The 26,209-nt window shown below is 41.1% G+C and overlaps 1 protein-coding gene across 1 annotated transcript; it reads left to right on the top strand.

Moving 5' to 3' along the window:
- Positions 1-8,068: 8,068 nt before the first annotated feature.
- Positions 8,069-25,858, top strand: slco1d1 (solute carrier organic anion transporter family, member 1D1). The gene is made up of 15 exons (XM_080537761.1): positions 8,069-8,116; positions 9,550-9,621; positions 11,137-11,278; positions 13,121-13,253; positions 13,708-13,832; positions 14,175-14,321; positions 15,344-15,442; positions 16,099-16,362; positions 17,289-17,453; positions 18,569-18,764; positions 19,908-20,073; positions 20,869-21,056; positions 23,469-23,533; positions 23,913-24,030; positions 24,994-25,858. Exons 2-15 carry the CDS (start codon positions 9,571-9,573, stop codon positions 25,208-25,210), a joined length of 2,076 nt encoding a protein of 691 aa, XP_080393887.1. The 5' UTR covers positions 8,069-8,116; positions 9,550-9,570; the 3' UTR covers positions 25,211-25,858.
- Positions 25,859-26,209: the final 351 nt, after the last annotated feature.

Here is a 26,209-nt window from a genome sequence, read left to right as displayed (position 1 = left end):
CTTTTTTTTCACAACTGCCAAAGCACATTTTTAGAAACCTTACAGCAGGGGTCGGCAATAGGCGGCCCGCGGGCCATTGCTGGCCCATCCCCAATAATATTTGGCCCAGCAGAATATTTGGAGAATCCACTTTTTTTTTTTTTACAATATCCGACCGACAGTCCCACATATAGCGCCTATAATGTCCGAATAGAGAATCTACCTCCACCTGAATAATGCTTATTGTACTTTTATCCATGTTGAGAGTGAATGACACAGGGACAGACAATCAGGCAGCGGGGTGCACCGAAGCGCACTGACGCTGAACCCCTCATAGTGAATCATAAGTAGGTGGACAACGTGTAGTGCTGAAATAGCCGTGTGTGGTTTGAAAAAAATAACACCAGCTCAGTAAATAATTCAAACGTAATGTTTACGTATATGTGACTGCAACACACATATGAACAGTAACAAAGCAAATTCAGTTTAATATTCTGAAAAACATTGACAACAAAATCGGTGAAAAAAAGAAAAGAAAGAAAAGTAATCCGCTTATGCGAGGGGTGGTGGTGCATAGGCCAATGCTCCTGAAACGACAGAGCAAACACGCTATTAGGGATAATAATTACAATGAGCCATTCATTCAAAATATACAAAATACAATTAGGTTATTAAATACAATAACGACAGGCTTGGTACTCACTTAATGTGAAAAGTGGCATCTCCCATCGGTCAGTATTTGCTTGATATCTGGTTATATGGACGTCACTTTAATCCGCAGGCAGTTCTCAAGTTTTTTTTTTGCATCAATCGATTCCTCTCGTGCGTCTTTATCACATTCATTGAGGAAAAGGACGACTCGCATGTATAGAAAGGGAACATTGTGAGCACGGAAGATGTGAGTCTCACAACGGCTTTGCGTTGATGAAACCAGGTAGGATGAACATTATAGTTCGCTGTCCATTCCTCTTTAAATGCCCTGTTTTCACCGTCAACTTTCCTCTTTACACCTTTGGAGAGTGACATGATGTTTCTCTTGCTAGTTAGCAGGTTAAATGTTTAGCTAACTTCACCCGGCAGGCAAACAACCAATCCAATAATAATGTGACCTTGTCTGGGAGGAGGGGGGAATCATTCAGAATGAAAGTATGTTAAATAATTATTAGAATAAGCTAGGCTGCGCTACATCGTCAGTCCACACATTTATTATTCAAAACTATGGAAAAGGGTGAAACTACGTTTCAACGTTGTTGAGAATCACAACACAAACTTGCTAGTCAAGCCAAAATACTGCAACGTAATGGATTGGACTGCTACCTAGTTAACTACAACACTACTTTACATTGTTACCTAGTTAACTACAACACTACTTTACATTGTTACCTAGTTAACTACAACACTACTTTACATTGTTACCTAGTTAACTACAACACTACTTTACATTGTTACCTAGTTAACTACAACACTACTTTACATTGTTACCTAGTTAACTAGAACACTACTTTACATTGTTACCTAGTTAACTAGAACACTACTTTACATTGTTACCTAGTTAACTACAACACTACTTTACATTGTTACCTAGTTAACTACAACACTACTTTACATTGTTACCTAGTTAACTACAACACTACTTTACATTGTTACCTAGTTAACTAGAACACTACTTTACATTGTTACCTAGTTAACTACAACACTACTTTACATTGTTACCTAGTTAACTACAACACTACTTTACATTGTTAGCAGGCTCACAAAACAAGCTGTGTTAGTTGACTAGCGATGTGTACATTTTTCGAAAGAAAAGTCAAAGCATTAGAATGTGTCACATTTTTTAACAATCAATTACTTATGAATGAATTAATGGAATGAATTAATGGTCTTTATTGTCATTGCTACAGTACAGGTACCAAACAACGAAATTTAGGAGGGGTGGCTCCCCTGGTGTTAGGGAAGAAAAAAAAAAATAAAAAAAAAAAGTTCGGGCCCGCCATCTAGTGGCTCAAAAAAAATTGGGCCCGAGGCCAAACCTAATTGCCGACCCCTGCCTTACAGTATCTGTTCTCAGAATATATCACTGTAGAGTATTGGGCATTCATAGATTTGTGTGTTTCATATGAACAGTATGTAAATCTACAGAAAATACAGTATGTATCTGGTTGGAAAATATCCTTTTACAGTATGTATATGTTCTTCATGAATGTTTTACTGTAATGCTTGGCTAATTTTACTATATAACTAAAAGACATTACAGTACAGTAATTCGAACTTGATCTTACGTGTGGACAATCGACTTCTTTCTAAAGGGATCTCTTGACCATTCTGAAGTACGCATTCACCCACAGGGGTGGGTGAGAGTTACAGTAATTGAAATAGTATAACTTCCTTCAATGTTACGGTACATGTGGGAATACGGTACATGTGGGAAAACTAGGGTTAGGGTTAGGTGCTAGGGTGACTTGGTACATGCTGGCATGTCTAACCCTAACCGTAACCTTAACCCTAACCCTAATCCTAACCCTAACCTTACTGTAACCCTAGCACCCTAGCACCTAACCTTAACCCTAGTTTTCCCACATGTATGATAGTCATGCATAAAAATAAATCTGCGCTCCCTGTCTAACGTTATATCTAACGTTACATATATTAAGGCTGATTTTGCATGATAGTCATGCATTTTTAGATATCTATTTCCCCCCTATAAATGGCATATGATGTCGGAAATTTTACTAAAGTTCAGCCGCGAAGTTGTTGCACTGTTGTCCTATCGAGTTTTAAATAAAGGTTTGAAAAATGTACCGTATTCCCACATGTACCGTAACATGTACAATACTGTACTGTATCACAACTCAATGCAAACACTACAGAGGATCCATTACACACAACAATACTCACTGAAAACAATGTTCAGGGTGTGATGTTTTTTTATTTATTTATGGAACTATACCACACACACACACACACACACACACCACAATCATTTGCAACAAGTGTCTTAAATTTGTAGTCGTTATGTTTAATGAATGAAGCCAGGTGTGTTCATTGTGTTCAAATTTTGCTGACTGTGGCAAGCATTTTGCATCACATGAGCTTTAATTTGAGTTTTTTGCAACTTGTGTTTTAGCAAGACAAAATGTGTTTAGATTTATGAGAAAAGGAGGATTGTGTTTGTGAATTGTGTCTTCATGTGAAATGTGTTTATGGTTTTGGCAAATGGGAGCTAGTTTTATTAAATGTGTTTAGAGAACTGGTCATTTGGTTTAGAGAATTGGCTTTTGTGTTTTAGCAATTGGGAAAAACTGTAACAAGCAGTTGAAAAGGTGTACCTAATGAAGTTGCCGGTGAGTGTATATACTGTATACTGTATATTTGATATAATATATAATATATACAGTATATAGAATATAAAGCACATATAAGTGTTTCACAACAAGAACAATACTAAACAATATAAACAATAAATACAATACAAACGTGATCTAACACCAAACCCCCAAAATGCAAGTCAGGTAAAAAAACTCCCCAGAAGGGAGAAAATGTAGGGCAAGGAAAACTCCATGGGAGGAAGATCTTTCTATACTTACCCTCTATTATCTATCCATCTTCTCTATCTATATGTCTATCTATTTAAATATCTATCTATCTACTGTATCTATCTCTCTATCTATCTAACCTTCTCTCATCTATCTGTCTTTCCATCCATCTAACTTTCTCTCACCTGTCTTATATATCTCTCTAACCTTCTCTCATCTATCTAACCTTCTAATCATCTATATATCTATATATCTATCATTCATCAATTCATCCATTCAACCAACAAGCCAACCAACCATTCATCCATCCATACACCCAACCCATCAATCAAACCAAACTTGTTTTCTATTTCAAAAATAAGTCTTTGCAAGCCCACACATTTTCTTCTGGAACTTGTTTTTTTAGTTACTATTATTATCATTAGGAACATTGTGCAGCCTCACCAGGGTGCCTTCCTAGTCCTAAACATACTGTGCTGGTGAGTTGAGGGTCTACGTGCAAAACAATGGCCAAATATGTTCTCACAAACTCTCACAGGATAACTTTAAGGAGTATAACTGTTCTCTAAATTCATGCTGGACACCAGCATATGACTTCACACTCAAATAGGCTATGTTCTGTTATCAAAAGTTAACTAAACATGTCAAACAGAGCAATAGTATTAAAATACACCAGTCACCAGAATCATCAAAGCTCCACTATTATTCTAGGCCTTTATTTACTTTAAAAGAAAGCACTGGTGGAGACAGCAATTACAAACAGGCTGTTAGAGAAAGGCTGTTAGACAAATGTATTTGTTGTAATAATTTCGCTTTGGATAAAGGTGTCTGGTAAATGTCAAAAATGTTATGTAATGCCCAAGATTTACAGAACATCACCTCATCTGTGAAACATGGTGAAGGGGGTGCTATGATCTGGTCATGAATAGCTGCCACAAGAACTGGCTGAATTGTCTTAATTGATGACAGCAGTGGCAGACTGCAGAAAGTATACGGAAATAGCTCTTGGAGTATAGACATAAAATAAGACAAACTGCTTCCTCTTTCCAATACTGAAGGATTGCAATGTATTGCTGTTTATAATATTGATGATATACATTTTCACATTTCGAATACAGTTAAATCATCTGATGATAAACCTTGCACCGTTTTATTGTAATAACCTACATACACCCACCGAACACTTTATTAGGAACATCTCAACTCACTTGCCCCCGTTAAAACCCGGCCTGTCTCTTTCCCCCACTCTGCCCCCTGGTTCTCCCCCCACCTGCGCCAGCTGAAGGCCAAAGGTCGTCAGCTGGAGCGTCTTTTCAATAGAACTGGACTCACTGTTCATAAACAAATGTACCATGCTCACATCCTCCTTTATAAAGACGCCATTTCATCCGCCAAATCCGAATTCTTTGCAGAAAAAATCTGTTCTAGTGCTGGGAATACCAGGGCCCTATTTTCAGTGATCAACAATTCTCTCCGCCCCCCTGATCTCCTTCCACCTCACTTCTACTCCACTGACCACTGTAACTCCATAATGGCATTTTTCGACTCTAAAATTTCGTCCATCCACCAGCAACTGACCCCTCACACGTCTAGTCGTCCGCCTCCTTTTGTTCCCAATCCCCCCCTCTCCCTACCTCTCTCCTGCTTTCAAGTCCCCTCAGCGACTGACTTAACAAAACTTATCCAGACATCCAAGCCTTCTACCTGCCAACTTGATCCCCTGCCATCCTCCCTGGTTATAGCCTCCCTTCCCTCTCTTCTACCCCTGATAACAGCCATCATCCACTCCTCTCTCACCTCTGGTTCCGTCCCTTCCCCGCTCAAATCTGCTGCTGTTACACCCCTACTGAAGAAACCTGGTCTAGACCCCAACATTTTCAATAACCTCCGCCCAATCTCTAATCTGCCATTTATCTCAAAAATTCTGGAAAAAGTTGTCGCATCACAGATTCAGGCCCACCTCTATAACAATAACCTCTATGAACAATTCCAATCCGGTTTCCGCCCCCGTCACAGTACAGAAACAGCCCTCATTAAAATCACAAACGACCTCTTGATGGCAGCTGACTCTGGACATTTATCCATTCTCATCCTCCTTGATCTGACCGCAGCCTTTGACACCATCTCCCACTCCATCCTCCTCGACCGACTAGCCTCCATTGGCATATCCGACTCTCCCCTGGACTGGTTCCATTCATATCTCTCTGGTCGCACTCAATTCATCCAGTTAAAATCATTCTCATCCCATACCTCCCCCCTCTCCTCTGGTGTTCCCCAGGGCTCTGTCCTTGGCCCCATCCTATTCATCATCTGCCTCCTCCCACTCGGTCAAATATTCCGTAAACACAACATACATTTTCACTGTTATGCGGACGACACCCAGCTCTATGTCTCCTCCAAACCCTCATCCACCTTCCCACCCTCTTCCCTCTGTGCCTGCCTACAGGAAATCAAATCCTGGTTCCCCTCCCACTTTCTCAAACTTAACAGCAACAAAACCGAGATAGCACTCATTGGTTCCAAATCCTCCCTCACCAAGCAACCCAGTTTCACCCTCTCTATTGACAACTCCTTAGTTTCTCCCTCCCCTCAGGTTAAGAGTCTGGGTGTCGTCCTCGACAGCACCCTATCTTTCCATACCCATATCAACAACACCATCCGGTCTGCCTACTTTCACCTTCGAAATATCAACCGCCTCCGCCCGTCACTCACTCCCAACAGCGCTGCTATCCTGGTCCACTCTCTAGTCACCTCCCGTTTAGACTACTGCAACTCCCTTCTCTTTGGTCTCCCACACAAACTCCTCCATAAGCTCCAACTGGTCCAGAATGCTGCTGCCCGTATAATCACCAGAACCCCTGTCATCAGTCACATCACCCCCGTTCTACAACAACTCCATTGGCTTCCCATTAAACTACGCATTGACTACAAAATCCTCCTCCACACATTCAAAGCCATCCACAACCACCCTTACCTGTCCGACCTCCTCCACCTCAACATTCCCACCCGGTCCCTCAGGTCAGCCTCCGCCATCAACCTCACTCTCCCCCCTGCCCGTCTGTCCACCATGGGGGCAAGAGCTTTCAGCCGCTCTGCCCCTCGCCTCTGGAACTCCCTCCCCCCCGACATTAGGAACATTGACACCATAAACCCATTCAAAACACACATCAAAACACACCTCTTCAGGCAGGCTTATCTCTGAGCCACCCTCCCGACTACTGAATGCCCTGCTGCTGCTGCTTTTTATATTGTAATTTGTAATTGTTTGATTGTCATGTTTTAACTGTTTGACTGTATTTTTGTAACTGTGTTGTACGGTGACCTTGAGTGCCATGAAAGGCGCCTTATAAAATAAATGTATTATTATTATTATTATTATTATTATTATCTGTACACCTTCTCATTCTTTCAGGTGGTGTAATGGTGTGTGGAATGATTTCTTGGCACACTTTGGGCCCGTTAATACCAATTAATCATCGCTTGAATGCCACAGCCTATTTATGAGTTCAGTATTCTTCAGTGGCCTTCCCAGCCACCGGATCTGAATCCAGTAGAACACTTTTGTGATGTGGTAGAACAGAAGATTCACAGCTTCATAGTGCACCTGGAAAATCTGCAGGAATTGCGTGATGCAATCATGTCATCATGGACTAGAATCTCAATGGAATGTTTCCAACATCTTGTGGAATCAATGCCACGAAGAACTGAGGCTGTTTTGAGAGCAAAAGGAGGCCCTACCCAGAGTTAGCATAGTGTTCCTAATAAAGTGTTCGGTGAGTGTAATTCTCAGTTTTTTATATTTGATTTAAAGTACATTAATATTGTTCATATATTACATGAATTACTACAGTATGGTAAAAAAAAAAAAAAAAACTCTTTAACAAAAATGCAACTGTTTGCTTTCACACAATTAAATGACTTTTGATTACAGCACCTATCACTGGCTTTGTCTGTTCATCATTGGGTAACTAGCAACACAATTAGCATCATGATCAGCAGAATGCAGTGAAAGGTGCGCTAATCCTATCACTGGTGCATCAGTGAGTGCACTACTACCACCTCTCTATGAAAGCAGGATGTGAGAGATGCTTGAAGTTCTGTACTGAAGCAGTCTTCATCCTGTTCATGGAGGGAGACATTCATTGTTAGAAGCTCTGTATCTGTCAGGAACAGGAAGACTTTGAACAGGGCCTGGCTACACCCTGAGTTACAAAACCCAGTAAAACTCATAGCTTCATAAGGAGGCAATGGGATCTCAGTCCCAGCGGTTTCCAACATACGTTTTACAGTAGTACAGTAAGACCGAAGCAATGGATCTATGTCAAGGGATCTCTCCTATGTTATTCTGAGATCAGAGTGTGTGAGTTTGTATTTTGCACCTGTGTGCCGTAGTACTCTGTGAAATCTGTGCGGAATCCACTGATAAGGTACATTCAGGGTTTTTGGGGGACAGGTCGGTTGACCTGATCAACAAGCCTGCATGAGCACTTGGTCACTGATTAGGACGGATGTTGTATTGCCTTTGTGATAAGGCTTTGCTGTCGATCAAAGTCCTGTCAGTGAAAACTCTCTCACCACACTATAGGACATCTGCTGCTCCACAGGTAAAAACTCAATATCCTACCACAGTATTTCCATGTGTCGTAGATAGTGTGTGAATTACTGCATTGTATTGGAATAGAGAAATGGCAAAAAACAATGATGTGATGGTATCATGTATAGCTGGACTGTGTGGACTTTTTTTTTTTTAATGTCATCACTCAAACGGTAGCTTGGAAGTTATTGATTTGATTTGGGATCCAAGTGACTTAAGCTGTTTTGAACTGGTGTTTGACAATCGCTGTAGTCTTTGCTGTACATTTCTTAGGTCCTTTTGGTTCTCAGCATTGTGAGAGAAAATTATTATATGCAATAAGACATTTTTCTACATTTAAGATTCAAACTTCACAACAGTAAATTTAATGTCTAGAGCAGTGGTTCTCAACCTTTTTTGGGCCAGCACCCCCCTGTCCATTATCCAGGTCTCTTACCGCCCCCCATCAAAAAAAGTAGGCTTATTTTCTTCCCTGAATATTAATGTTGACTAATATTCTGTTATATAATTTAAAAAGCATGTCACTTAATGCCAAATAATGGATTTGATTTAACTGGGCAGTTGGAATATCATTATCATTAGTTTACCAGAGAGCAGAAAAGCCATGTGAATGTGAATAAAAATGCTGTTTCTGAGTGTGAAACAAACTCAGACCAGATCAGAGAATACAAACAGACTGCTACGGAACAGCAGCAATTTCACACATGTCCGGTGCAGAACAAACAGTAGGCTACGAAACTGTACATTACAACTAACATTGTTAGTTTTTTAAGTGTGCTGGTGTTGCATTTCACCAAATTGCTGTTTTATGATGCTAATATTTATTCATTTTTGATTGGACTTTGGGGGGGGGGTGGTGTCACAATATGGCGGCAAACGCTAGGGGGCTATTATTTAAATATTTTATTTAGTAGGCCTATTCTATGGTATTATTTTCATAAACTGACCACTTAGTTCGAATTTCTCATATCAAAACATAACAAAGTTCCAAAGTTCAGAGCTCTGCGCTCTGGGAGCTCTCAGAGATGTGCTCTGACTGAAAACACGATTTTGTCCGAGCGAACTGACCGTTCGTGCATTTACGAACGTACCCGTAATAACACTGCTGGCAGCTGATCAATCGCAAGCAGAGTAGTGGTTTCCTATAGCAACAAAAGACGCTGACAGCTGTTCGGAGTGCTTATGTGTTCGTTTCCAGGACATCACAAGAGGATCAACATATCACAAAAGTTTGTATGAGGGGAACTGAGAGCATAAATACTGAGATGTAATGAATGATCTTGACTTTGAGAGGAACTTTTGAATCTTCAGATGCGTCTGACGAACCTGTAAACTTCCTCCTTCTATAGAGGAAAATATAAAATATCTTTTTCTTATACATCTTGAAACGAACAGGCTGCCTTTATTGATAATTTGCTCTAACAGTTTACCTGTGTCATTTAGCAACATCTACAGAAGGGCATCATGAGTGTGGAGACCAAAGCACCACGCAAGGCTTGTTGCTCTAAACTCAAGGTCAGTGTTGCCATCCCTACCTAACCTGTGGTCTAACCTGTGGTCTAACCTGTGGTCTAACCTGTGGTCTAACCTGTGGTCTAACCTGTGGTCTAACCTGTGGTCTAACCTGTGGTCTAACCTGTGGTCTAACCTGTGGTCTAACCTGTGGTCTAACCTGTGGTCTAACCTGTGGTCTAACCTGTGGTCTAACCTGTGGTCTAACCTGTGGTCTAACCTGTGGTCTAACCTGTGGTCTCTGGTCAGACTCTACTCTCAGGTAGATACATACATCATAAAAACACATCATATGTGACAGCAGCTGGTGAAAGTCAGCAACCAAACAAATGTTCTGACTTTTATTCTGAAAAATGTAAATGAAAACACAACCACACAAATTTCAGGACCCTCCTTTCATGATATTTGCTAGATATGTGAGTTCTACCACCCAGTATCCTTACATTTTCAAAATCACATCAGGATAAGCTAGTATAAAGCTATTTTGCCGTTTTTCATTGTAGGAGGCAGGCTAATTTACAAGACATGCCAACTAGTGGTCTTTGTGTGTAAGTAGCAGCTTCTCATTCTAAATACTATGGTCACTTTCCTAGTGTTAATCTTCAACTGTATTTACTGCATGGAGTCAGTGTTATGCAATGAATCCATGAGGACATTGCCTCACAAAAGAGCAAAATTCAACTAAAGCGGGGAGAAAGGCCAAATGGTAGAGAGTGTTACTCGTATCAGGAGGAAAGAGCAAATACATTTGTATAGTCCTAGACAGTAGTCCTAGACATTTGTACATAGTGGTTGTATTGATTCTGCCATTCTGTTCACACACACACACACACACACACACACACACACACACACTTTTACAGTCACAGTCGGATAGGAGATTTAGCTCAAGACCGTGGGGATCATCAACTGAAGTCAATGTGACAAACAGGATGACTCAGCAGAACAGACTGACCCATTTGAAGTGGATGTCACAGGCTTAATCACGCTTCACAACTGCCATAACACTGAACCTCTTCTGTGTGTAAGTGTTGAGGTGAAGCAATCAAGGTCCCACCCTTAAATTGCCCTATTGAGTATTTAATCCCAATTGATGATCAATTGATCAATTGATAGATTAAATAGATTATCCCCTCTCGCTATGATGCTGTTCTTGATAATAACCAGATGGCCTGAGCACATGGCAGGGTAAAAACATCAATTTCAAACAAAAATGGTGATGATCGTCACAGTCTTGAGCTAGATCTCCATCTGACTGACAGTAAACTATATGTAGGACAGAGAAAGCGGTGTGTAAGGCTGTTTTCTGCTATCAAAGACCCCCCCACACACCCACCTGCTACAATCTGTTACTGCCTGCTTTGTGTGTTCTCGTTGTGGAAGCAAAGATCTAGGATCATAATCCTTCCTTAATCCTGAACATTACCAAAAGGGGTTAGACATTGTCAGAAAGGGGCAGTAGAACAATAGTTATGTTTTGATGATTGTTATGATTATTGTGATTTTCTTTTTCCACAGCTCTTTCTGGCCTCATTGTCATTTGTGTACTTCGCCAAAGCCTTCGGAGGGAGCTACATGAAGAGCTCCATCACTCAGATCGAGAGGCGCTTCGACATCTCCAGCTCACACATAGGAGTCATCGATGGCAGCTTTGAGATGGGTAGATGCCTAAAGAACCTATCTACCCAATCCAAAATCAATTGATAAGGTGTATTGTCCAGAAGAAATCAACTTCTGTCCTCTACCCACCAGACACTTCTTTGGAGGATCATAAGGATGGGATAGATACAGCATAAGCAACACAATAGAAGCTCTGTGTAACTCTCTGGTAGTCTACAGGGGGGTATTCCATCAACGTCACTAAAGGAAAATCTAGGTTTATTTTGATAAATCTCGCGAGACCTGAGCCTGGATTTTCCTTTAGCGGCTTTGATGGAATACCCCCCAGGTGGAACTCATAATGCACAATCATAATGCTCACATTTATCTGAGATATGTGGAAGTTAGAGCTTGTTTCAAATCAACAGTTGTGAAGTTAGAATTATAAGGTTCCATTTTTGAGTTTTATACATAATCTGATCCATTAGGTGTTTATTAATGCCTGTGTGGTGAAATATTTTAGTTAGTAATTAATAAAATACAAAGGTTCCATCTCACAAAACATAATGTTATGCGGACGACACCCAGCTCTATGTCTCCTCCAAACCCTCATCCACCTTCCCACCCTCTTCCCTCTGTGCCTGCCTACAGGAAATCAAATCCTGGTTCCCCTCCCACTTTCTGAAACTTAACAGCAACAAAACCGAGATAGCACTCATTGGCTCCAAATCCTCCCTCACCAAGCAACCCAGTTTCACCCTCTCTATCGACAACTCCTTAGTTTCTCCCTCCCCTCAGGTTAAGAGTCTGGGTGTCGTCCTCGACAGCACCCTATCTTTCCATACCCATATCAACAACACCATCCGGTCCGCCTACTTTCACCTTCGAAATATCAACCGCCTCCGCCCGTCACTCACTCCCAACAGCGCTGCTATCCTGGTCCACTCTCTAGTCACCTCCCGCTTAGACTACTGCAACTCCCTTCTCTTTGGTCTCCCACACAAACTCCTCCATAAGCTCCAACTGGTCCAGAATGCTGCTGCCCGTATAATCACCAGAACCCCTGTCATCAGTCACATCACCCCCGTTCTACAACAACTCCATTGGCTTCCCATTAAACTACACATTGACTACAAAATCCTCCTCCACACATTCAAAGCCATCCACAACCTCGCCCCCCCTTACCTGTCCGACCTCCTCCACCTCAACATTCCCACCCGGTCCCTCAGGTCAGCCTCCGCCATCAACCTCACTGTCCCCCCTGCCCGTCTGTCCACCATGGGGGCAAGAGCTTTCAGCCGCTCTGCCCCTCGCCTCTGGAACTCCCTCCCCCCCGACATTAGGAACATTGACACCATAAACCCATTCAAAACACACATCAAAACACACCTCTTCAGGCAGGCTTATCTCTGAGCCACCCTCCCGACTATTGAATGCCCTGCTGCTGCTGCTTTTTATATTGTAATTTGTAATTGTTTGATTGTCTTTTTTTTTTTTTTTTACTGTTTGACTGTATTTTTGTAACTGTGTTGTACGGCGACCTTGAGTGCCATGAAAGGCGCCTTATAAAATAAAATTATTATTATTATTATAATGGAATGTAAAAACTCTCAATATCTCTGAACTACCCTAAACGGAGATAGAACCTTATAATTCTAAGCTCACGAGATGCCACTGATTGTAGACTGTGATGAGTGATGAGTGAGGATATACAGTAGAATTTATGGGCCGGTTTCAGAGACAAGGCTTAAGCCTAGTCCTAGACTAAAAAACATCTTCAATGGAGATTTTACATTGAAAGTGTGATTTAGTCCAGGACTAGGCTTAAGCCTTGTCTCTGAAACCGGCCCATAAGTTCTACTGTATATCCTCACTCATTACCTGCCTCTCCCTCTCTGGTCAGGTAACCTGTTGGTGATAGCATTTGTGAGCTACTTTGGTGCTAAGATGCATCGGCCAAGGCTGATTGGAATTGGCTGCGTCATCATGTCCGCCGGAGCCTTCATCACCGCCCTGCCCCACTTCTTCCAGGGACCGTGAGTCAATCACATTTACCCTTTGCACCGCTGCTGGTTTGCACACACCCCTGGGCAATGTGAACTCATTTACCCGTTGCACTACTTCTGTTTACAAATACTATCTTTGCACATACCATGTTTTTGCACATTGCACATACCTTTTTTTTCTTCTTTTTTTCTTTTTTTTCTGAGTCGGGCAGTCCCACTCATATTTTCATTTGTATTGTGATAGAGATAGTAGAGATTTGACAGGAAGGATGGGTAAAGTTTATTTACTTATTTTGAAGTCAATTGTATACCTTGTATTTGACATTTATATATTCTTATACCTGACTTGTTTGTTTCTATTCACCAATAACAAATATATAATCTATCACTCATTTTAGTAATCTATTTATTGATGTATTTATTTATGAGCACAAACTAAACAAATGTTGATGCAATGTTGTTCACCTTGTTTCCTTTTACCCAGGTATAAATATGAGACTACCCTCTCACATTCAACTGAAACCAACACCACAGCGGGCATCCTGCCCTGTATGGCCGATCAGGGCAGTGCTGTACTCACAGAGTTACCCTCAGCAGAGAGCAAAGCAGGTAACCAGCCAATCAGCATCACTGGGCATCAGAGTGCAATACCAATGACAAGCCAGATACAGCGTTCATACTAGTATGGCTTCAATACGGCCAAACATGTACTTTTGGAGAAAGGGCAATGCTATACCGTAGCTGTGCATTGATATGTCATTCGTAACAATAATGATATTAATAGTTTATCAATGTAGTATTCCTGCATGAAGATATTAAAATGAAAGCATTAGCAATGCATGTTGTTACTAGTTATCTAAGGCCTGATGTGTGTGTGTGTGTGTGTGTGTGTGTGTGTGTGTGTGTGTGTGTGTGTGTATGTGTGTGTGTGTGTGTGTGTGTGTGTCCCAGCGTGTGAGAAGGAGGCCGGATCATCCATGTGGATCTATGTGTTCTTGGGGAACATGCTGCGTGGGATAGGAGAGACCCCCATTACACCTTTAGGGATCTCTTACCTAGACGACTACGCCAGGCAGGAGAACACGGCCCTCTATCTGGGTTAGTAGCTTTACGCCTCAGACAGACCGTGTCAACATGCCAGCTGAGACTGAATGTCACCCTTCCTCTGTTATTGTAGCCTGACTGTTGACCTGACTGTTTCTGCATACAATACAATGCAATGCTGCCTTGCGAGACATATACAGTATACGTTGTCTAAAGCAGATACTAAGGTAGATTTGTGAGCCAGAAGTTTAAATATGTATGAATTATAAAGTATGTTGCAGATCAGTGTTTTTAGGGCTTCCTAAAAACTGTGGTTCAAGAATGTTGTGGAGAGCAGGGACGAGTAATAAAATCTTTATGGTGGGCTTGAGTAAACAAGGTGGGGTGGGAGAGAGCAGCTTGGGGGATGGATGGCACTATTACAGGGTCAGAGGGAGGGTGCAGGAAAACTGCAAAGGAGTTTTAAATAGCAGGAACTGGGGAAAGGTCAAGGAAGGGCATTGTAACCAAGATTTCAGCCAGATAACCAATAGGTGGGAAAGCGGCAGAGGACAGATGGAAATAAGCAGTTAAGGGGAGGTAGACACTCAGAACCATATATGTAAATCAGCAATAGGGGAAGTGACTTGTGACTTGTGGATAAAAGGGAGGTTGGGAAAGAAGAGGGACTTCTTTTTGCAAACAGATTTCGGCTGTGTACTTTGCAATAAATGCAGTCTGACTTGAACAATCAACAACTCTGGTTTCTTTGATAATTTACTAGTCAGTAATTGAGTAAAGATAAATAAGATATTGAAGGAATTGCCCAAGGCAATACAGACTGCCGTAACACCGCTTCGCCTGAAGTACATCAGTGTGGACAGAGTCGTAAGATAATGGCACGGACCCTAACCCTAGATTAGATTCAACTTTATTGTCTAATGTATACATCTCTGCTGTGAGTAGAGTATCTCAAACCATAAAGCTAAGCACCGGAACTAGCTGAAGCTGTGTAAATGTATTGTCTTGACTGTGGCTCGGGGTGAACTGAGCTATCACCTGGTCTCCAATGTGACCCAGTCTCTCTCCCGCCCCAGCATGTATCCAGACGATTGGAATCCTTGGTCCCATGTTTGGATTTCTCATGGGCTCCCTCTGTGCCAAGCTCTACGTGGACATTGGATTTGTGGATTTAGGTAATTGACCCCTGAATTAGATAACATACAGTACATCATCCATTTGATCCAAGCTGTGCGTGTGTTGTAGAGTGGCCATTTGGTATGGCAGGATATGTGCAAAGTGTTACCAGTGATGAGATTGATTTCATTACAACATGATTCATATGCATGTCTAGTTTCATAACAGTCTATTGGATTAGATTACATTAGATTAAACTTTATTAAGTAATTTATTAGTAATTGCAGAGTACAAGTACCAGACAACGAAATGCAGTTTAGCATCTAACCAGAAGTGCAAATAGTGATGATATGATAGTGATAGTGATAGGTACAGTATGTCAAGTACAGTAGTTAGAGGTGTATGCAGGAGAGGATAGTAGTAAGCTATGTACAGTAATGGTAGCTATGCACAGTATGGTATGTACAGATGTATGTAGAGGCTATATCAAAAAGAGGTATGTGCAATGTGCAAAAATGTGCTGGTTATGATATGATATATACTGCATATATAGTGTATATATATATATATATATATATATCATTTGCTGCAGTAACCATATTGACCCTAATATGACATATATGTAATTATAACAATATATTAATAATAATAATATAACAATAATAATAATAATAATAATAATAACAACATCTTTATTCCTCTCTTCACCACACAGACACTGTGTCCATCAGCCACAAGGACACGCGTTGGGTTGGGGCCTGGTGGCTGGGCTTCCTGGTCTCTGGCATTGTGATGCTCCTGGCAGCGGTTCCCTTCCTGTTCCTCCCCAAGACCCTGCCCCAGCGGGCCGCGGGCCAGAGCAAGCCCAAGAGTACTGACGCCCCAGAGGCAGAGCAGGATAGTTTCATACCAACAGAGGATAGCAATGACCCCGCAGAAGATAAACCACCGCCTGTCACCATGGCAGCAATGGCAAAAGGTATGGACTTGTACCATTTCCGTGCCTAGCCCCTTTCTGATAGCTCTTACCTAGGTGTTTACAGAACTGGAGGGTGTCCGATTTTCTTTAGCAAAATAGTGATGTCTCCAACGAGTCTTAAATTGAGATTGTCCTTCTATCCAATTCTTTCAAACTTGTGCACCCTGAATGGTTAGGGCAAAGGTCCAGCGGAAATGGAACTAAGGCAGAAGCGGTAGAACCCTCACAGTTGAACCCACAACCTTATTTAGATAGATAGATAGATAGGTAGATAGATAGATAGATAGATAGATAGATAGATAGATAGATAGATAGATAGATAGATAGATAGATAGGTAGATAGATAGATAGATAGATAGATAGATAGATGCAATTGTCATTGCAGAGTACAAGTACCAGTCAAAGAAATGCAGTTTAACATCTAACCAGAAGTGCAAATAGTGATAAGCTGGTGTGTCAGGCTATGATAAAGACAGACTAATTTTAGTTCTGGTCAGGTCATGGCCAGCACACCTCTGCTTCTCATAGGCTATGCTCAAGGACAATGATAACGTGGTATTGTTTTCACCAGATTCTTGTTCAGATAGCAGGGCTGATAAATTCATAAGCGATTATAAATGTGTACAGCTGTGTATGTGTTTTATTATGGTTATAGATGTTTTATGAATTGTTTCAGATTCTTATTATTTGTGGTGCTGTTATGCTGTTATTAATGCTGGGATACAAATGTTTTGATAGTACTGTATTATCGATAGTAACACACACACACACACACACACACACACACACACACACACACACACACACACACACACACACACACTACTTATACTGTAGAGAGTAGAGTTTGTTCATGTTTCAATGAGAGTTATCATGAAATGTCACCTACCTTCACACTTAATTAAATCTTTCCTTCTTATTTCTAGATTTCATTCCATCTCTGAGAAAACTTTTCAGCAACACTGTGTACCTGCTGATCGTCTTAACCGTCCTGGTCCAGGTCAACGGCTTCATCGGGATGATCACCTTTAAACCCAAGTTCATGGAGCAAACCTACGGCCAGTCACCTTCAAAGGCCATCTTCCTGATAGGTACAGTACAGGCCATCTTCCTGATAGGTACAGTACAGGCCATCTTCCTGATAGGTACAGTACAGTACAGGCCATCTTCCTGATAGGTACAGTACAGTACAGGCCATCTTCCTGATAGGTACAGTACAGGCCATCTTCCTGATAGGTACAGTACAGTACAGGCCATCTTCCTGATAGGTACAGTAAAGGCCATCTTCCTGATAGGTACAGTACAGTAAAGGCCATCTTCCTGATAGGTACAGTACAGGCCATCTTCCTGATAGGTAGAGTACAGGCCATCTTCCTGATAGGTACAGTACACTGCAGTACGCTGAGGCCGCTGTTTACATCTTGTTCTTCAGAAGTTACATCTTGTTTACGCGTTGTTCCTCAGAAGTGGGCCAGTACAATGCTATTATTGAAAGAACGTGAATGCTTGTGAGAGATAAACAGTATTTGAAAGGAGGTGTTCCATTTGTTCTAAGTGTGTGTGTGTGTGTGTGTGTGTGTGTGTGTGTGTGCCTGTGTGTGTGCCTGTGTGTCCCCCTGTGTGTGTGTGTGTGTGTGTGTGTGTGTGTGTGTGTGTGTGTGTGTGTGTGTGTGCGTGCATGCGTGTGTGCGTGCGTGCGTGCGTGCATGCGTGCGTGCGTGCGTGCGTATGGGTGGGTGGGTGGGTTGGTGGGTGCGTGTGTGTGTGTGTGTGTACAGAGGGGATTAGTATACTCACAGTGTTTATGCTACTAGGTATCATAAACCTACGGTATCCATCTACTGCATGTGGCCTTACATTATGAAATAGGCGTAAATTAGCGGAAAATTGAGTAAATCATGCATTGATATACTGTATCAATGTTAGATATGCGCACAATTTCCTGCTACAGTTTGTGCATATGTTGACTCTGATGAAGATGCAAGTCGAAGCGACAGTCACCCTGTTCCTCTGCAATAAACGTGCAGATTATATGAGTGTCTTGCTTTGGGTAGTCTAATGGAAGTGCTGAGGTAATAGTTTTGCTAATTTGTGCATATAGGCACACACTTTACAGTATTGAACATACTGTATATACTTTTCAAAAAAAGGCTTTCAAGTTAGGATTGTCATGTATGGATTCCTCCATCTGTGTCTCTCCATCCAGGTATCATGAACCTCCCTGCGGTGGCGCTGGGGGTCATCACTGGAGGCATAGTGATGAAGCGCCACAAGCTGGGGGTGGTGGGGGCAGCCAGACTGTCCATCTGCTCCTCGTTCCTGTCCTTCTGCCTGCTTCTGGCTCAGTACTTTGTGCAGTGTGACAACTCACAGGTGGCAGGCCTCACTGTCACCTACCAGGGGTAAGTACAGTACATGCACACATCACACTCACAGGTTTTGTAATGTTCGGAGTAGATCATAAGTCAACCAGACAGATAAGATAGCCAGACTGTGTTTACCACCTCAAATTAATAAATTTATGCCCAGCCAAATCCATGTTTAGAGGTAGCTAGCTAACATTACATTGATCATACTCGTAACTTTTCACTTTTCAAAAAATGCCGGTCGAGAGAGGACGCTGGCGTTGCTTGTTTCCGCCGCTTCTCCGCCCGAAATCTAGATATACTTGCAGTATACAGAGCAGAGTGTCCTACAAAGACACTTAGATTTAGATTTAGTAATCTAAAAATGAGTTTCTTTTTATTTTACTACTCAATCTTTTCAGTTTGTAAAGTGTCTTTGAGTGTCTAGAAAAGCGCTATATATGTAAGTCTAATGTAGTGTTATTATTATTATTATTATTATTATTATTATTATTATTATTATTATGTCTAGACTTTGCAACACAACCTGTACTGCACTGCTGCACAGCCTGTTAGGCAACACATGCTACAGTAGGCAGCCTGACTTTGCTTGGCTGTGATTGATCTGACGTGATGACTTGGATGACCAAAACCTCACCAGACAAAAACAGTTTCTTCCCTCCTGCATGTCGCCTTGTTAACGAGGCCCAGGACCCCCCACTGACATTATTAACGAGGCTCCCGGGACCCCCGCTGACATCAAACAGTCACACTATGAGTGCACTATTCTTATGTCACATTGCCCTATTCTTGTAAATGCTTTTCATCTCACTTTGTTTATTGTTATGCACCACCAGACCAAAGCAAATTCCTTGTATGTGAGTTTTCAAACAGATTTACTTGCCAATAAATCGTGACGTTAGAATTATAAGGTTCTATCTCCATTTTTGGTCAAAATTGAGTTTTTTACATAATCTGATCCATTAGGTGTTTATCAATGCCTGTGTGGTGTTATTTTTTAAAATGGAGACATTTTCCATCTCACAAAACATAATGGAATGTAAAAACTTTGACGCTCAATATCTCTGAACTACCCTACACGGAGATAGAACCTTATAATTCTAAGCTCACAAAATCTGTTTCTGATTCTGGTTCTGGTTCCGATACGTACTGATTCTGGCCTCTCCATGTGTGTCCCAGGGATCAGGCGGTGACGTACATTCAGGAGAGCATGCTGTCTCAGTGTAACACGGCCTGTAACTGCTCTCTAAAGCACTGGGACCCTGTATGTGCCTACAACGGCATTACCTACGCTTCACCCTGCCTGGCAGGCTGCCAGACCTCCACTGGTTTAGGCAAGGAGATGGTGAGATATCCCTCCCTCCCTCCCTCCCTCCTTCCCTCCCTCCACCCATCCATCCATCCCTCCCTCCCCCCTCCAGCCAGCCATCCCTCCCTTCCTCCATCCAGCCAAACATTACTCCCCTCCTCTCTCCCCTCCCTAACTTCCTCCATCTATCCAGACATCCCTTCCTCCGTTCTCCATTCTTCCATCCCTCCCTCCCAGACAACACACTGAACTTTATTGCCAACATGATTGCAGTGAAGTTAATTTCTCCAGTAAATCTCCCTCTGTTGGTCTATGTTGCTTTGCACCTCCTTCCTGCTAATGTTTGAGTCAGTCTGTCTCCATAGAGATAACATTTTAGTGTTGGGGATCCTGCTGATGGTTTTATATACCACACTCCTGACCTTAAGGGAGACTACATTCAATTCACCTAACTGAGATCTCAGAACACATCTTTGAAGAGGTTTTTACTTGTATATCCAATGGCTAGTGCCTTGAAACTTTTGATGTATTGTTTGGATAGTACTTTATAATAACATTGATTTATAAGCCATTTATAAACAATTTATGGATTCACTAATAACAAATTGTCAACATTAAATGCTAACTTTTTAGTAACTATAAATACAAACATTTATCAATTATTGACAGATATGTTTCATGAGTTATTGATTTGCTAACATTTATCAATAATTGTGTAAATGTAACATGATTAGTCATAGTTACTATATTTTTGGGGTAGTGGTAGCCTACTGGATAGTGAGTTGGACTGGTCTGCTAAATTGGAAAATGTAATGACTTTGTTTTCGCCAGGTGTTCCATAACTGTACGTGTGTAGGGGAGCTGATGGCTCCGACCATGAATAATATGTCGGCCATCTTGGGCCAGTGCCCCAGGAAGGGTGACTGTGACAGGATGTTTAAGTTCTACATGGCTCTGTCTGTGATCGGCTCCTTCATCTCAGCCTGCGGGGCCACACCTGGATACGTCGTTCTGCTCAGGTGAGAGGCCCTTTGTGGCTCTGTCGGTAGAGCATGACGCTAGAAATGCTAAGGTTGTCTGTTCGATCGCTGCTGGGAACCAGTGGAGGCTGGTGACTTCCAGAATTGAGGAGGCCAATTTTTTTCCGCTTGCTCGCTTCACTCGCGATGGAATGTTCCCTGTTCTTCTTATCTGTCTTTGTGCTGGACAAAGGCACACTATTTGGAGTGTAAGCTACAATCAGAAAGTTCTGATTGATGGAATTCATTGTGCAGAGCTTAGCCTATGTGCCTGCCTGAAGAAATGACATTGCTGTAAGTCTATGAGCCTGCCTGATAATTAAGTTGAGAAATGACATTTGGATGTAATATAAATGCCCAGTGAACATGTGTAAAAGGCAGGAATTTGATAATTATGTGGTTAAAAAACAATTTAGTTTAGCCTACATTTTTCATTCTTCTTCTTCTACAGCTTCAACATGTAATCATCAATTTAATCAAGTTTAGCATATAAAAAAGATTGATTGATTGATTGATTGAAAACTTTATTAGAAGATTTGCAGAAGTAGGTACATGAAAGTACATATTACATACAAGGTCAACTAACAGGATAAAAACCCAAGAAAGCCACTGGCTTATTTCAATTGGGGTCCTTGATTGACCTTCTGAAACTTCAAATTCAAAGATAAGTAACAGTTTCTTTATCAAATGTAGTTTTATTCAATATATTTAATATAAATAAATAAAAATGTTTAATGTTGTGAGGACAGTACTGGTTCCAGCTGGCTTCATCTGCTGAGAAACACAGACATGCAATGGAGTGGTATTACTACTGAGAACTAGTGGTGTAACACTGTTAGAGACATCTGATTAGTTCAACTCACCACTGGTTTAGCTGAGGGGCGGCATACTCTCTCCAGGACTCCATTTGATATGGAAGAATATTACATTGACTTGTAATAAAACGAAATCGACTACATAAAAAATAAAACTGTTCAATAAATCCTAAATGTTGTCTACCTATTCGATGTATAAATCGCGCCAGAATCTCGCCGATTTCCGAGGTCATTTTAAGCAAAAGTATTTGGCCAAATGAGCTATTATTTTCAGGGATAATAGCCATGGGTGTTCTAGACGTGTCCTGTAAAGGACAAGTTGATAGGACACTCGTAGACACTATGGAGTGTTTCTTTGACTGAAGTGACTGGCGAATTCTCAAAATGGCTTCATGTGATTGGACGAACAAAATGTCAATCATTCAGCCCTGGACTCATTTCTAATATTTATCCTGCAGAACAGCACTCATACACGCGTGTGGCGGAAAAAAGGTACTACAACGGAGGAGAGGCCTCCTGTTCCCACCCATTTTCAGTGATGGGCCAATCACATATTGCCATGAAAATTGCATCACATTGACTTCTATGAGAAACCACTTTCCGACAGGAGGCCTGGACTTTTCGACAGGAGGCCTGGCCTCCTTCAATAGAAACGGATAGGGATTCTGGCCTGTAGGTGCTTTACAATTGCAATATTGGGTTTTAGCCATGGAAAATATTTATGAACAAAACGGAAATAATATTAATAAATAATATTAATATAAAACAATTTAAAATATTGTTTTTGTTAAATAAATAAAAAATAAAAATAAAAAATAAAATTATTGCTTTTTAAAATCTCTCTCTCTTCTCTCAAATTATTGGGGAGGCCAGGCCTCCTCCACCTCTATGGAGGAGCCTCCACTGCTGGGAACATACACTCACCGAACACTTTATTAGGAACACTATACTAATACAGGTTAGGGCCTCCCTTTGCTCTCTAAACAGCCTCAATTCTTCGTGGCATTGATTCCACAAGACATTCCTTGGAGATTCTGGTCCATGATGACAAGATTGCATCATGCAATTCCTGCCAATTTTTCAGGTTTCTTTCAAGCTGTGAATCTCCCCTTCTACCACATCCCAAAGGGGTTCTATTGGATTCAGATCTGGTGACTGGGAAGTCCACTGAAGAACACTGAACTCATTGTCATGTTCATGAAATCAGTTTGAGATTACTTTTGTTTTATGACATGCTGGAAGTAGCCATTAGAAGATGGGTACATTGTGGCCATGAAGGGATGGACATGGTCAGCAAAAATACTCAAATAGGCTGTGGCATTCAAGCGATGATTGATTGGTATTAACGGAAACATTCCCCACACCATTACACCACCTGAATGAATGAGAAGGTGTACAGGTGTTCCTAATAAAGTGTTTGGTGAGTGTATATAGGAAACAAAGATGGACTCACTGTACTGTAAGTCGTGTTGGATGAAAGCACCTGCTAAACGGCGTATGAGTGAGACAAGGTTGATGACCCATTTTGAATATTTTACTCTTTTTTTACTCTTTTACTCTTTTTTTTAAATTTATTTCTCTTGTTTATCTATTCCAGGTCCATACCGTCTGACCTGAAGTCATTGGCTCTCGGCATGCACTCACTGATAGCCCGAACTCTGGGTAAGAGACAGGAGAGATCTAAAGATCTGTGATTAACATTGTGATATCCTGTTTAATACTTACCTGAAGTACCAACCAACACCAGTAGGGTACCATCATCAGTGTTGGGCATTAGTTACCTGTATAGTATTTTGGGTACTGGAATAGGCTGGCAAGTGAAAAGACAGTGACACGTGCTATGTGAACTGGACATTTATTGTTATTGTTAAGTTCATAACAATAAATGTTAACCTGAATCATGGACGACATTCAATTTATTATCTAAGTTAAGTTACCACAAACATAAAATGGAACAGTAATCATTGATGATTCAAGAGGACACATCGGAACATATTGATAAATCAGAATGCTAATAGATACTTGTGTTTTTTTTCTTCAGGTGGGATTCCTCCCCCTATATATTTTGGAGCTTTGATTGACAGGACATGTCTGAAGTGGGGTTCTAAACGGTGTGGGGGTCAAGGGGCGTGCAGGCTCTATGACTCAGATGCATTCAGGTACAGCCAATCAAATCAAAGGATACTGTATATCTATCCCAATAGTCTAAAATAGCTTCCCTGCCTCGTCTCCTCTCCTCCATCAGCATGGACAGTGCTATGTAGGATTAACACTACAGTGTTTGCTTTCTATTGGCTGGATCTCTCCAGGATGGGATGGAAAAGGAGACAGGGAAAGGAAACCACACTCTTAGGCCTGGACTACACGTATATGGATCTTTTTTTTTGCTGATATTTTTGTCCCCGTTTAAAAAAAAAAACTCTGTCCACACCACAAAAATATCTCTGTCCATACGAAAAGCCAAAACTGAACATGATCTGTCAAATACCGTAGAAGAGCGTTATGAGAATGCGCAGTCAGTTGTAATCAAACGGTGGCAGTGACTCAAAACGTAAACAGATCAAACTCTTTGAAACAGACAGAAAAGAAAAGTACAAAACAGACAGAAAAGTAAGTTATGGCGACCAAGAAGAAAACAAAAACTGATTATTTTGTGTGGCTGTTGCTGTTGACAACCGTTTTGCTTCAATGCGTATGTGTGAACGGCTTGACGCTTGACGTCATTACATCAACACCAGCTTTTTTACTTTTTTATCAGTTTAGAGAAATCTCTGTTTATGTGAGTGAAAATGCCGTGTTCGTAAGGTTGAGAAGCCCAATTGTACAAAAAAAATGGCGTTTAAAAAAATATCCATATACGTGTAGTTCAGGCCTTAGAAAAGGATTCCAAAAGGACTGTCCCTATCGGAGGACCCTTTGAAGAATCTTTATGAGTTCCATGTAGAACTTTTTCTATGGAAGGGGTTCTTGAAAAGGTTTGCCGAATAAACCATTATGGTTCTAGGTAGCACTTTTTTTTCAAGATGTGCACTGATAAGTCCAGTATCTGGCAAAGTAATGACTTTATTATTTTGTGCCCTCCAAAACCTCCATAACCTTTCTAACCTTTCTAACCTCTTCAGGGTGACGTTTCTGGGTCTGGTCTATGGACTGTACTCTCTGTCCTACATGCTCTGGGGAGTACTCTACTACACACTGGTTAAACGGCATAAGAAACAGGCCCTGAGCAGTCAGGCCAAAGCCGCAGCTCTGGAGGGAAACAGCATGACCAATGGCCACACCTCCCAGGCCCATGTCATGAAGAACAAGGAGGACCTGGAGAAGGAGAGTACCATCTAAGGAGTGGAGCATTGCTTTCCATAACTTTTGTCGGAATTTGTGAAATGTCACACTTAATAAGTGTTTTCAGTTGTCTTGTGACCTGAAAATGGACAAATTATGTATTTTTAAGCCACAGCCCAGTTGTAAGCTGAGGCCCAGTAAGAATGGTCCCAAAATAGGCTTACCCAATACGCACACCCCAAACACACACTCACCATTTATTTTCTGAAGAACAGGACTTACTGCTCTGCCTTGAATGTTTGTTACATGCTGTGTACACAGACTTCCACAGGTCATCTATTTTTTTGGGGTCAAACCTAGATTACAAACCTACTTTACCCTACATTTTTGCATGCAATTTAGAATCTTTATTCCAGCAAGTATTCAAAAGAGAGTTGGCAATGTTGGTTGTACTGATGTTTTTACTTTATAAAGCACTATTTTAGGGGTCTAGTCTCTTGTCAATGAAGATATGTGATATGTTAGAACATGCATATGCTGTGGTCATATTTTGTGATTTTGTAAATGTTGTGTTCTTTAAGTTTTTTTGTTGATTTTCTAAAACTGAAATTGAAATGTTTGCCTGTAGTTCCATTAGCCTTTATAAATTGATACTCTTGTAAACTAGATTAAAGTCAGCTAGCCCTCCTAGCAGTTCAAACCTGTTGTGATTTGTTTACAGTTGATTATATAAGAGTAATATAACTCAATTAACACAATGTCCTGTTTTTTCTTTGTGAATACTGGCCCAGGTATTTGACTTCATGGCCCTTACCAGTGAGACGCTTACAGTTTTTCTCAGTCGCTTTGGTGCATTTCTCACATCACTATTAACATTTGCACAACAGTTAGTGCTTTTCTCAAAACAATTAGTACAAACTGCAAAACCTAGTTGAAAGCGTGTCACTTGCTCAAAATGGATAGTTCATTCCTCAAAAGCAAGTATTCATGTCAATGAAAGTGTCAGTGTCATCAAAATGAAAAGTCCTGACACCATTGTTTATGAACAAGATAGTC

Source organism: Nansenia antarctica (genome assembly GCF_963989245.1).
Source record: "Nansenia antarctica genome assembly, chromosome: 8".
NCBI classification, from domain to species: domain Eukaryota; kingdom Metazoa; phylum Chordata; class Actinopteri; order Argentiniformes; family Microstomatidae; genus Nansenia; species Nansenia antarctica.
Note: the sequence above shows the minus strand (reverse complement) of the source record. Positions and strands in the feature narration are given on the sequence as shown.